Source organism: Prenolepis imparis, unplaced genomic scaffold (assembly GCF_030444845.1).
Source record: "Prenolepis imparis isolate NDT839.2.m4 unplaced genomic scaffold, iyPreImpa1.0 SCAF_62, whole genome shotgun sequence".
Lineage (NCBI taxonomy): Eukaryota > Metazoa > Arthropoda > Insecta > Hymenoptera > Formicidae > Prenolepis > Prenolepis imparis.
In genome coordinates, this window is record NW_028141220.1 from 77,457 (window position 1) to 90,550 (window position 13,094).

Below are 13,094 nucleotides of genomic sequence, written 5' to 3' on the forward strand. Positions count from 1 at the left end.
GATGAAAATATAAAGATGAAAATATAAATGAATATCATAATATATAAAAATTGTCGGTGATGGAGGTGGCTATGGTAAAGCCGACGATTGTGGATGCGAGGCGGTGAAGCAGCTGAATGCTAGGTGCTGTGAGAAGCGGAGGCGACGGCTGGGCGGGGACTCCTGCATAACAGAAAATTTTTATTAATTATTTTAATAATTTATAATTAAAAAGAAATACTTACTAGTTCCAATTTTCCACCACAGGTTCTGGTGGATATGGCTCTAGGCCAAACAGTTCCCGAAGAGCATACATGTTCTCCCATAGCCAACTGTTATTGGCATCCATTTCCCGCGCCTCTGCAGTTTCGCACCACATTTCTGCAAACATTTGTCGATGTTCCCACCTCAGCATTCTCACCCACTCTCGTTCAGTTAAACCTTGCTCCACCACATGTTGCGACCGTAAATTTTGCACAATGTTATAGATCATCTGAAAAATATGAATATTTAATATATATCTAAACATATTGCAATATTCTGTACAATAGTTTTAAATAAATTGTACAACTTACTATTTCGGGGAGCGTACGGCGCAGAAAACCTCCAGTCATTTTTTTCACTATTTTTTACACTCACTTCGCTCGGCGACTGTTCGAGACTTTTTGATGTGGAGACAGACTCTCTCTCCATAAGCTTCAACCCCACCCCTCTCAAAATTATCGCAATTCTTCCTTAAAAGATATTTAGAAAAATGTTTCGCTCTCGTTTACGACCGATTTTCCGCGAGGGTACAAAGCTGCCGAACGTCAACGCTTTTACATTTGCACCCCTATAAATAACGTTTGACATGTTCGTCGCAGCGTCGGCCCTAAAATCTTCATTCCTTTCCTAATGATAAAATGTCCATAAAATGAAAAACAGTTTTATGGCTTCGGGTAGCCATAAATCACAAAGATAATCAGTTGCCGAGCATGCTTAGACCCCCCCCCCCTCCTTTGTCGAAACATCCCCCTCCACCCGCGTGACGTCAGCCCCCGCGCCCCCGAGATACCCCCGCCCCGCGTGACGTCATACCCCTCGCCGCGGAGAACCCCCGCGCCCCGCACCCCCCTCGGAGCCCCATGGGTTAGAACCGGCATAGTATTACTACTGACGATAACAAAACTTGTTTACAGAATTAAAATTTCTTAAAAAATGACACTATTAGCTGTAACATCAATTAACAAAATTCGGTATATTTACACCTATAAAGATACAAACAAAACTGATAGCGGTACAAACGTCTGCAGGCAATTACAAAACAGCACCCGTATACAAAATTGAAATATCCCAAAAATGACATTATTATCTCTAATATCAATTTTGAACATTCGGTATATTTATACCTGTAAAGGTACAAACAAAACGGAAAACAATACAAACGTCTGCAGACGATAATAAAACAGCACTTGTTTACAGAATTAAAATTTCTTAAAAAATGACACTATTAGCTGTAACATCAATTTTTAAAACTCGGTGTATTTACACCTGTAGGGGTACAAACAAGACGTAAAGCAATACAAACGTCTGCAGACGGTAACAAAACAGCACCCGTTTACAGAATTAAAATATCTTAAAAAATGACACTATTAGCTGTAACATCAATTTTTAAAACTCGGTGTATTTACACCTGTAGGGGTATAAACAAAACGGAAAGCAATACAAACGTCTGCAGACGGTAACAAAACAGCGTTTACAGAATTAAAATTTTTCATAAAATGACACTATTATCTGTAACATCAATTTTTAAAACTCGGTGTATTTACACCTGTAGGGGTACAAACGAAACGGAAAGCAGTACAAACGTCTGCAGGCAATTACAAAACAGCACCCGTATACAAAATTGAAATATCCCAAAAATGACATTATTAGCTCTAATATCAATTTTGAACATTCGGTATATTTACACCTGTAAAGGTACAAACAAAACGGAAAGCAATACAAAAAAACGTCTGCAGACGGTAACAAAACAGCACCCGTTTACAGAATTAAAATATCTTAAAAAATGACACTGTTACGTCCTGGCCTGCACGAAGGAAAGGCCGCTCGAAGGTCGTAACAGCGTTTTCCCGAAAATCGGAGTGATTTCGGGTCGAACGGACTGTCTGGCCCTTTTGCAGGTCAACGACTGGATAGTCGCTTTTACCTGGCTTATTTCAGGGGTTCGTTCGTCGGTCCTTTTCGGTAAGGGAATTAAATCCCTTTTACGCGGGATAGGACCTTGTGCGATCTCGGGGGATATATGAAGGAACGCAGGGGTTTAAATAAGACTTTAAATTCGCGTAATGTAAATAATTATCATTTATTCAAAAAAAAAATAATAAAATCTTAATAATATTCGGAGAATTAGACATTTGAATTTGTGGACATGTATAAACAATTATATATGAGTGTGTGTGTAACGTTGATGTGCTATGAGGCGGTTGAGGATTCGCGTTGGCTTTTGATCGTCCCGTTTCAATCGGAGAGCGCGTTTCAATGCTCGACGGGCAGCGATTTCCACTACTTATTAAGTTTAGTCGCGATTCCGGGGATTTATTCACTTCCGTGATCGTAGAAGAATGAAAGTACTCACTGTTGGCTGTATATTATTTGGTGAGCGGGTTGGCGGCTATACGTTGATCCTCAGGATCGCTGGTTCCTTCGAGTGGTGTGGGCGAAGGTGTAGGTTGACTGGTAGCTGGTTGTTGAGCTCCGACGGTCACAATATATGTTTAATGCGAGGATCCAGAAGTGTGTAACTGCCACGACGTAGGCGGAATTAATAGAGCGTTCTTGGAAGATTCGCTGCTTTTATACTATTCGTCTGCCCTTCCTATAGGGCAAAGGGCGTCTTCTTTTCTTGTGACTCATAGTCATACGTTCGGTGTTTAATCCCCTTTGCGCAACGTATTGCTTCCTTGTATGAAGAGTTCTTTCCTAATTCCGATCTTTGGTCTACTGATAGCGTGTGTCGATCGTGATATTTCAACATTACCTATGACTTATTGATCAAAGTGTAGGTTTCGTAATCTCACCGATCGAGTTGTTTCACAATCACTGTCTTTCTCCGTTTAATTCTTATAACTAATTTCGGTCTTATAATTAATATGTTCGCGGAACGCGAATCTGCGTAAATCGGGGAGGAGAAAAGAATCGTGCAGTCCACAGGACGTAACAACACTATTAGCTGTAACATCAATTTTTAAAACTCGGTGTATTTACTCCTGTAGGGGTACAAACAAAACGGAAAGCAGTACAAACGTCTGCAGGCAATTACAAAACAGCACCCGTATACAAAATTGAAATATCCCAAAAATGACATTATTAGTTCTAATATCAATTTTGAACATTCGGTATATTTACACCTGTAAGGGTACAAACAAAACGGAAAGCAATACAAACGTCTGCAGACGGTAACAAAACAGCGTTTACAGAATTAAAATTTCTCATAAAATGACATTATTAGCTGTAACATCAATTTTAATAATTCTGTATAATTACACCTGTATAGATACGAACAAAATGGAAAGCGGTACAAACGTCTGCAGGCAATTACAAAACAGCACCCGTATGCAGAATTGAAATATCCCAAAATTGACATTATCAGTGGCACTGTCCGCTCTTAGCATCCTTCGCAAAACCTTGCGAAGGGTGAGACCCCTCACCACGTCAAGATGGCGGACAACGAGGGGGGGGCTTCTGCGACCTAGGTTTGATATATTTTTATCTGTAGGGATACAAACATAATAAAAAGCGGTACAAACGTCTGCAAACGATTACAAAACAACATTCGTTTACAGAATTAAAAAATGACACTATTAGCTGTAACATCAATATTTAAAACTCGGTGTATTTACACCTGTAGGGGTACAAACGAAACGGAAAGCGGTACAAACGTCTACAAACAATTACAAAACATCACCCGTTTACAGATTTATAATATCTCAAGGAATGACAATGTTAGCTCTAATCTCAAAATAGAACATTCGGTATATTTTTTTTAGGGGTACAAACGGAAAACTTATGTTGTTGTTTTCTACGATGTACGTTTGCAACGTTTTCATGAATTTACTTTACAACATTTACCTCACATGAAGATAGGATTAGGATGAACGGCGGACTTCGAATACTTGATTTGTTGGCTTCTACGGCCTAGATTTGTTATGTTTCCATGATTTCAACGTGCCGTATGCACTTTTGATGAAGATAGGATCAGGATGTACGCCGGATTTCGAAAACTGGAACCGCTGGCTTCTACGACGTAGGTTTGCCTAGTTCTCATGATTTCAACGTACCGCATGCACGAATGATGAAGATAGGATTAGGATGAACGGCGGATTTCGGAAACTCGATCCACTGGCTTCTGCGACCTAGGTTTGCCTCTCTCTGTCAATATCTTTGTCAGAGTTCAGCAAGAGCATCTCAAATATGGCACAATTGGAAGCAAGTTTGTTGGAGCAAGCCACAAGGGTGAATTCGGTGGAAGAATATATTGTGTGGGAGCAGCAATGTGACGAATACATCGAATCACTGGAAGAACAAAGTCGAATAAAACGACCACGATTACCGATCGGAGTTCGACAATCGCTTGTCTCCCAAATGGCGCGTCTCGAAGGGTTGAAGAATTCGGTACGCAGACGTTTTGTACATGCAGGTGCTGGAAGCAGTTCGCGAGACATCGGACTCATATGGCGAGAGATTGATACGGCGTTCGAGAGCCGCATCTTGACTGGTGCGGTGATAAACAGCAATCACATTGAACCTCGTCAATTTCTAGAGGAGGCCAAAGACATTGTGATCAGATACGTGCAAAAAGTGTTGCAAAAACACACTAGTGTGAAAGTGAACACTATATTTAATGGCGAGTTCATGTCGGGCGATAAGCGTGCTAATAAAAGTATGAATACGAAAAACTTTGAAATCTTTCGCACCTCCGATTTACATGATTGGTATAAACGCCGCGTCGACCCCACACTAGCATCGCTAGAATAGTTTCAAGAACGCGATAGTGGTTGGGCATTGTCGCGAATAATCAATTTAATTGTAAATATAAACAAGTATAATCCAATGCGTGCGGGATGCCACATTAAATTACCGCGAGAAATAATGAACAAAAGAGCAGTGGTTAATGTGCAATCAAAAGACTATGCATGTTTTATTATAATGCGCGTATTATTATACTCTCCCCGTGGGACGCCATGTTAAAGCATACACAAATTACGTTCGAATTACTTACAGACGTTGACATGATAATGTTTATCGAACGGGGTATACGCGGCGGTCTGAGTCAATGTTCAAACAGATATGCACACGCTAATAACAAGTACATGCAGTCGTACGATCCATTGAAACCATCTTCGTATCTAATGTATTTCGATGTAAATAATTTGTATGGATGGGCAATGTGTCAACCATTGCCTTATGCTGATTTTCAATGGGTCGACGATGTATCTAATTTCGACACATCATATATCGCGCTCGATTCACCCACAGGCTACATCCTCGAGGTAGATTTAGAATATCCACGACATATTCACGACACGCACACTGACCTACCGTTTTGCCCGACACGCGACAAGCCGTTAGGCAAGCGGGAAGATAAGCTTCTCGCAACGCTATATGATAAGAAGCGATATGTGATACACTACCGCAACCTGCAGCAATGTACGCGTCACGGCCTTCGCGTTGCAAAAATACATCGCATATTACAATTCGCGCAATCTCCATGGCATATATTTACAATTAAATTGATTATTCGCGACAATGCCCAATCACTATCGCGTTCTTGAAACTCTCCTAGCGATGCTAGTGTGGGGTCGATAACGCGACGTTTGTGCCAATCATGTAAATCGGAGGTGCGAAAGATTTCAAAGTTTTTCGTATTGATACTTTTATTAGCACGCTTATCGCCCGACATGAACTTGCCATTAAATATAGTGTTCACTTTCACACTAGTGTGTTTTTGCTGTTACGTCCGGAGCGCAGTCGCGGCGTGAAATTCGCGAGAAATAATTATCGCGGTCCACGTGCTCGGATTATCGCGCTGAACAACGTCGTATTTCGGAAAACCTTTCCGGGGATACTCACGACGAAGGGTGTTCTGCCAAGGCTACACGCAACGGTTCAATGTCTTGGGGAGTGGAGGGTGTCGCCTTAAGATTCGTACGAGGGAGTTGCAAATGTTACTCAGGAGTATGGGGATATTATCGAATATAATCCTGAAAACATTCGAGGGAATCATCGACGGAGTGGAAAATTGTAATCACGATGTTACCATCGGTGTCGATACGAAAGGTTTCTTCGCCGTTGATGTACCGTAGGTAAGCGATCTGACAACGGTAACAGTGGAGATGAAGGTCGCGAGTTACCGACAGTCGATGGAAGTTACACGCTGAGCAAAGTATTCCGGTTGGTAAGTTACCGATTACGAGCAAATGTTTGGCAATGTTCAACCATTCGTTTCGAGCAGTACCGCGTAAACGCATATGGCAGTCTACACAAAGGGCGGCATTTGTTTCTTTATTAATAAACCCGACTGATATTTGGCAGTAAGGGGTTCCCTGTTCAATCTTCTTCCTCTTCGGGAAGAGGCAAGATGTACGGGGCGGTGAGGTACTGAGGCCTTATTGGGCACATGGGTGAATTATTTAAATAAATGGAATTAAATAAATGAATAAAACGTTCGCGTTATTTTATTCGGAATTCTAGAATATTCATTGAGTGTGCTACGTTAGCTTAGTTTGCAAAAGAGAAATCGTCGAGACCCCTTTTTTTATCAAGGGTCTAAGGGTCAGTTTTATGACTCTAGGCAAAAAACAGAGTTTCACTTTTATGGCCCTTGGAAAACGCAGTTTTCCAAGAGTCTTTACGAATATTCTAGAGACCACGTGTAAAGTTATATTTCAAATTTCGTAGAAAATATTAATTTTAAATATGTTTAAACAATAATTATACACGCACGTGTTTGAAATTATTTCGATAATTTGGCTATTTGTGACGGCAAATAGTCTTATTCTTTAGTACTAGAATCTTAGCGTTGAATTTTATTATTTATTTCAATTGTTTATAATAGTTGAGACTTACCTTAGTGGATCTCTGGGGGGTAGACAGTGGTTCCCCGATGCTCTGGAATAGGCGCGTCGTAATGGGTGTGCAGATGTCCGCCCTGATTTGCAAATACCGGGTGCGACGAGGATCGTTGTCCGGGATGTCGTCTCTCGGAATACGAGGGTTCTCGATTTCGATTGGAGTCAATTGCACTGGCCACTTTCTCAGTTTAACGTCTTTATTATTAACAGCGAACGGCGCGGTTCCGTCAAATAAATTATCGTACTCTGAGTCGTTATGATAGTAGGTGCCGATGAGATTTGAATATTCACTCGATGATGCCGGATAGTAGAGTCGCGCGGTTAAACGGCGAAGTTGGTTTTTCCTGCCTGCACGGCGTGTCTTAGGCATAATGATTTATAATATAAAACATTATGAATATTGCGTCACTTTTACAATAAGTCGACGTGCGGCGGTCCTCACTGTCGGTTATTGTTCCAGTGCGTAACTACGAGCGGTTCGTCCTCTCGAAGTAGTCAGAACAGAATTCAGAAATTATAAGAAAAGTGAAATCGTGCGGCAGCGACGAGCGGTTCGTCCTCTCTAAGTCGCAGCTTGGATTACACTAAGAAAATTATTTATATAATAGATTTTCACTACACGTGCAGATTGGAAGAACTCGTTTTAGAATATTTTAGAAATACTAAAATCGTAATATTAGAATAGTAATAATATTAAAGCAAAATATTATATTGGAAACGCGTGAAATTGGAATTGGAATTGTTTAAAATAAATGTGGAGAATTATTATAAATGAAACACACACTTTTATTCTAAATTAACACTGCACGATACAAAGTTAACTAAAGTTAAAGTTTTAATACTAGAGTTAGGACTTATAATATTAGAGTTAGAATGTTAGAATTGAATTAGATTTAGAATTAGGAGAGCGTTCAAGGTATGACTGCTCTAGTCGGAGTCGCGATGTGATCTGCCGGATTTTGGGACCGCTCTGAGGTCCTTCGTTTTCGGTGGCTCGGCGCTGCGGCGGCCCGAGAGTGGGAGACGCTCGGTGTGGCGGGGGCGTTTCCCCGTAGTGGAAAGTTCCTAGACGTTACGCAGCGCCTCTCCTAGTCACTAGGCTGAGTTAGGCATCATGGCCGGCACTGGCGCGCTTTTCAAACAGCGCTTAGAGGACTTAGAATTTATTTCATGTGAAAGTAAAAATTTTATGTGACCGGACGTGACACCTCCCCCCTTAAGAGAAAATGTTGGACCATGTTCCAATGCTCCTCTGGCAATCGTGTTGAGCATAGAGGGCTTTTCCATGGGAAACATGATATGATCGCGGAGGCGATCAAGGTCCTCGCTGGTGTAGATGCCGCTAGAGGCGAGTGAGTCGGGACTCACGTATTTCCATGATGGTTTGGTTAGCGGTTTGATCGTTGACGGCGCCATTGATTCCACGAGTTTTGGCGTCAGTCGATACCAGGTGCTGCGGATTTGATACAACGCTGGTAGAAGTCCGTTGCAGTCCCTGAGTGTTCCAGATTTTGTGATTGTATTTTTGATCTGGGTAATAGGAAAAGGGATTTATTCTGGTGGGTGACGGGAAGCTCGTTGTAGCAATTGTACGTAGACCTCTTCCTTCTTTGGCTCGATGTCGTCGACTTTGCATTCTTCTATGTCCAATAGGGAGAGCGTAGTGATATTTAAACCGCGGCCACCGCAATCATAGCCTATTAGCCCGTTTGAGGCTGAGGCTAACAGTACGGTTATAGCTAAGATGGTTACGTATGTCTTCATTCTACTGGGGTTTGTCGACTACTGGCCGGTCCTCCGCTGGGGCATCCAAGATATAGTCGTCTGGTTCGGAGTGGGGGTCTTCCTCGGTGGGGGCCCGATGCGGCGAGGCTTTTAATTTATCCTCGTGTACAATTCTTGTTTTAGTTCTACTTATAGCTAATTTAACATTATGATTTCCTAAAAGATTAATTATTTTATAAGGACCCGTGTATTGGTCGCCCAATTTTCCTTTGCTCGGTTCTTTCAACAAATATACATAGTCTCCTGCTCTGAATTGTCGAGTATTAACTCTACGGTCATAATAAATTTTTGATCTTTGTTTAGCGGCAATTAGGTTTTCGCGGGCGATAGCCTGAATGTCTGTTAATTTGTTAAAAAGAGTTGTGAGATAGTTAGCATAGCTTTCGTCCGCGACGTCGGCGACGTCAGGATTGCTGGAAGGTGCCCTGGCTATCCTCCCGAAGACTAACTCGTGAGGGGTGTATCGCGTCCCCTCATGTACGCTCGTATTATAGGAGAATGATGCTAATTTTAGGTATATGTATATCCCACTCGTTATTTTTATCTACGTACTGTTTTAGGTATTCCCACAAAACGTGGTGGGAGCGCTCTATTGAGCCATTAGATTGCGGCCTATAGGCCGTAGTTTTAAAGAGTTTAATTCTAAATTTCTTCGCTATATTACGCATTAGGCTATTTAGAAAATGCGATCCCTGGTCCGTTAATATAGCTTTCGGTGCTCCGAAAACGCATATTAATTCATTCGTGAATGCGTCTGCTACATTAATCGCGTTTGCAAAGGGATCGTTAAAGAATACTTAGTTAGGAGGTCTTGTACAGTGAGTATATACATGTTGTTAGTTCGCGTAACGGGTAATGGACCCATGATGTCCATCGAGACCTTGTCGAAGGCCGCGTCAGGTGTATCTGTCAATATCATGGGTTGTCTGGTTTTTACGCGGACCAGTTTCTTTAGTTGGCAAGGGCGGCAATTTTTGATGAACGTTTGGATATCGGTTTTCATGCCGTTCCATTGGTAGCGCTTTTTCATACGTTGGTATGTTTTGGAAATACCTTTATGGCCGCCAATCGCCGAGTTGTGGTTTTCGGCAATAATATTTTCTCTCTCGTCCTCCGGTGGGACGGAGATTTCATTCCTACAAATAAATATTTTTACATTGGTTTCGCTTAAGACGCGCGTTAGCAATGAGTATACGATATCCCAAGGGACATTATCGATGTCGCCTCTGATTATCGAGATAGACGACAGCTCCGTTTCCCTGACGACGTCTAAAAGCGATCGAAATGATTCTTTTAGTATCTCTCTTTCCGTAGCTCCCGATTCGCGTTCTTCAATGACAAGCGATATAATTTGGCCATTTCCGTCGCAGTTTATTCTTGCCCTGGATAGAGCTGCTCCTCTAATCATAGGCAAGGATTTACTTTCTCGGAGTATGTGAGCTCCGCGGTCGACTGGTACGCCTTGTTGTGTGACGAAGATAACAAGGTTATCTTTTCGCGTAGAGAAGTTATCTGGAATAGGTACCACTTGTGGTCCCATTCTAGTTCCTTGGACGAATGGTTCGTTTATGTTGTCGAAAATCGGGGCGTTGTCGCTAAGGTCGGAACTGTTGTCGTTCTCGGTCTCGCTTGTTTCACCCGATTCGTCATTAGCTTCGGTTTCGCTAGAAGATCGCGGGTTCGGCGGATCATCTATATTATCGCTCGTTGCGGGGTTTCCTCGGTTTCTCGAGGCGCTTCTTCGGTTTTCTTTCTTTTAGCATTGAATAATGACTCTTCTGAGCTGGAGAGCTCTCGAGTCTGTTCGAGGGGTAGAATTTGTTCTATTTCGTTTAGCTAAAGAGTTAGATGGAATAGGGTTTCTGGAGAGTGCGTCGGCGTTATCGTTAATTTTACCTGGCTTATACACTACGTTATATTCGTATTCCGCGAGTTTAAGGCGCCATCGGATGAGTCGTGAGGTGGGATCTGTTACGGAGTGCATCCATACCAGCGGTCTGTGATCCGTGACTAGCGTGAACTCCGTCCATTGTAACGTGGTCGTCACGACGCGCGTCCGCCCCAGCCTAATCGCGGAAGCTTCTCCTTCCATCTGTCAACCGCGCGCTGCCGGGCCCTCGCCCTCTCCACTTCCGCCGCTCTTTGTGTCAGGGCCAGTCCCCGCTCGCGGAGGTCCCTCTTCTGATTGTACAGTTCTTTGTACACCTCCGCTAGCAGAGACCATGGTATCGACCCTGACACCACACACGCTGCTTCTACGGGGACGGTGCGATAGGCTCGGACAAGCCTGACAGCCAGCTGCCGCTGCAATTCATGCAGCGACTTTACGCTGGCGACTGTCAGGCTGCCCGACCACACCGGAGCCCCGTAGAGCGCAATGGACCCGACCACCCCCATGTAGAGGCGGCGGGTCCTCTCCTGGGCCCCCCGATGTTGGGCAGCAGTCGGCCAATACTGTTGACCGCCGCCCTAATTCGAGGGGCCAAGCGACGAAAGTGATCCTTCCAGTCCCAACGGCTATCAAGTGTTAGTCCCAGATATTTCATCTGGGGCTTTACTTCTATTCGGACCCCTTCTACCGAAATATGGGACCAGGGTGGCCCTCCCCTTCGTTCCCCGGAGAAGAACATGATCTCTGTTTTTTGGAGGGCCACCCTTAGTCCCAATGCGCGAATCCGGCGAACGACGAGAGTCACCCCCGCGCGCGATCTGCGTGCGGCTTCGTCCCAATTATCCCCACGGGCCAGCACCAGCGTGTCATCGGCATAACACACCAGGTGCAGGAGGGCGCCCCGCAGCACCCAGTTGTATCCAAGGTTCCACAGGATTGGTCCAAGGACCGAACCCTGCGGAACCCCACAGTATACTTCCCTTGTGTGCAGCTGTTTGTACCGTCCCCTGTATGTGATGCACCTATCACTAAGATAGTTCCCGATCACCTCCTGAATATAAAGAGGCACTTCGTGATAGCGAAGCGCCTCTCGTATATATCTCCAGGGCAACGTGTTGAAGGCGTTCGATATATCAAGGCTCGTCGACCGTCCTCGCATATACTCGTTTCCTCATTGCTGCCATCAGGTGGAGCGGTGGCATTCTCGCCAAGATTGACGCCGCGTCGAGAGAGACTGTCCGGTATGCCGATATCACCCTCAAATTGGTGATTTTTATCAGCCGATCGAGCCTCTCGCGATTACGTCTCGCCGTTGTCAGGGCGTCGCACCAAATTGGCGCGGCATATAACACAATTGATATCACAACATTGGCGTAGAGTCTTCTTTTAGCTTCTCTGGGGCCCCTTAGGTTGGGCATGAGCCTGCCTAATGCTCGAGTTACTTTGGAGACTTTGGTCTCTACGTACTCAAAGTGGTCTTTGAACATCATTCTGTTGTCCAAGATAACTCCAAGATACTTCATCGACGTTCCGGTTGGGATTAGTTCGTCACCGATAACAACGCTCGGATGTTGATCTGGCTTCCTCCGTCCATGAAACAATACCGCTTCGGTTTTGCTAGCTGAGACCGATAAACCCAATCTTTTTATTCTGTTAAGAATAAGAGCCGTCTGTGTATTGGCCCTCGCTGTGGCCGTAGCAATCGTGTCGGCAGTCGCCAGGATAAGAGTGTCGTCCGCGTAACAAATGGTCCGACACCCATACTCACAGCCGTCCTGAAGCACGCTGTCGTACCCAATGTTCCATAGGGTCGGGCCGAGGACCGATCCCTGAGGTACTCCGGCAGTCATTGGCCTGGTAATAATATCGCCCTGTTTATCTACATATTCGACAGTTCTCTGATGTAAATAACTGTCAATGACTCTTCGTAAGTACTCGGGAAAGCCTTTCTGTTCGAGTGCCTTCCTAATAACAGGCCACGGGAGTGAATTAAACGCATTGCTAATGTCGATGCTTATCGCAATTACCACACCGTCCTGCTGAATCGCTTCCTCTATTGCGGTCTGAACCTGTGCAAGGGCGTCGCAAGTTGACCTCTCCTCTCTGAAGCCAAATTGGTCCTCCGAGAGCTGGAACCTTGGGTTTTCCTTCATCCATTTGTTAAGCCGATCTACAATGGTCTTTTCAAAAACCTTGCCCAGTTCATCGAGGAGACATATCGGGCGGACTTTCGGCATTTCCTCGATTGAGTTGTCCCCGCCTTTGGGTATTAGAACCAGCATAGCTCTTTTCCATCGCACGGGGAAAGTGCCTTCCTTAAGACATGT

The 13,094-nt window shown here is 44.0% G+C and overlaps 1 protein-coding gene across 1 annotated transcript; it reads right to left on the bottom strand.

The window, feature by feature from the left end:
• Positions 1–10,919: 10,919 nt before the first annotated feature.
• Positions 10,920–11,273, bottom strand: LOC145947296 (uncharacterized). The gene has a single exon (XM_083057105.1). The coding sequence runs from the start codon at positions 11,271–11,273 to the stop codon at positions 10,920–10,922; it is 354 nt and encodes a 117-aa protein (XP_082913231.1).
• Positions 11,274–13,094: the final 1,821 nt, after the last annotated feature.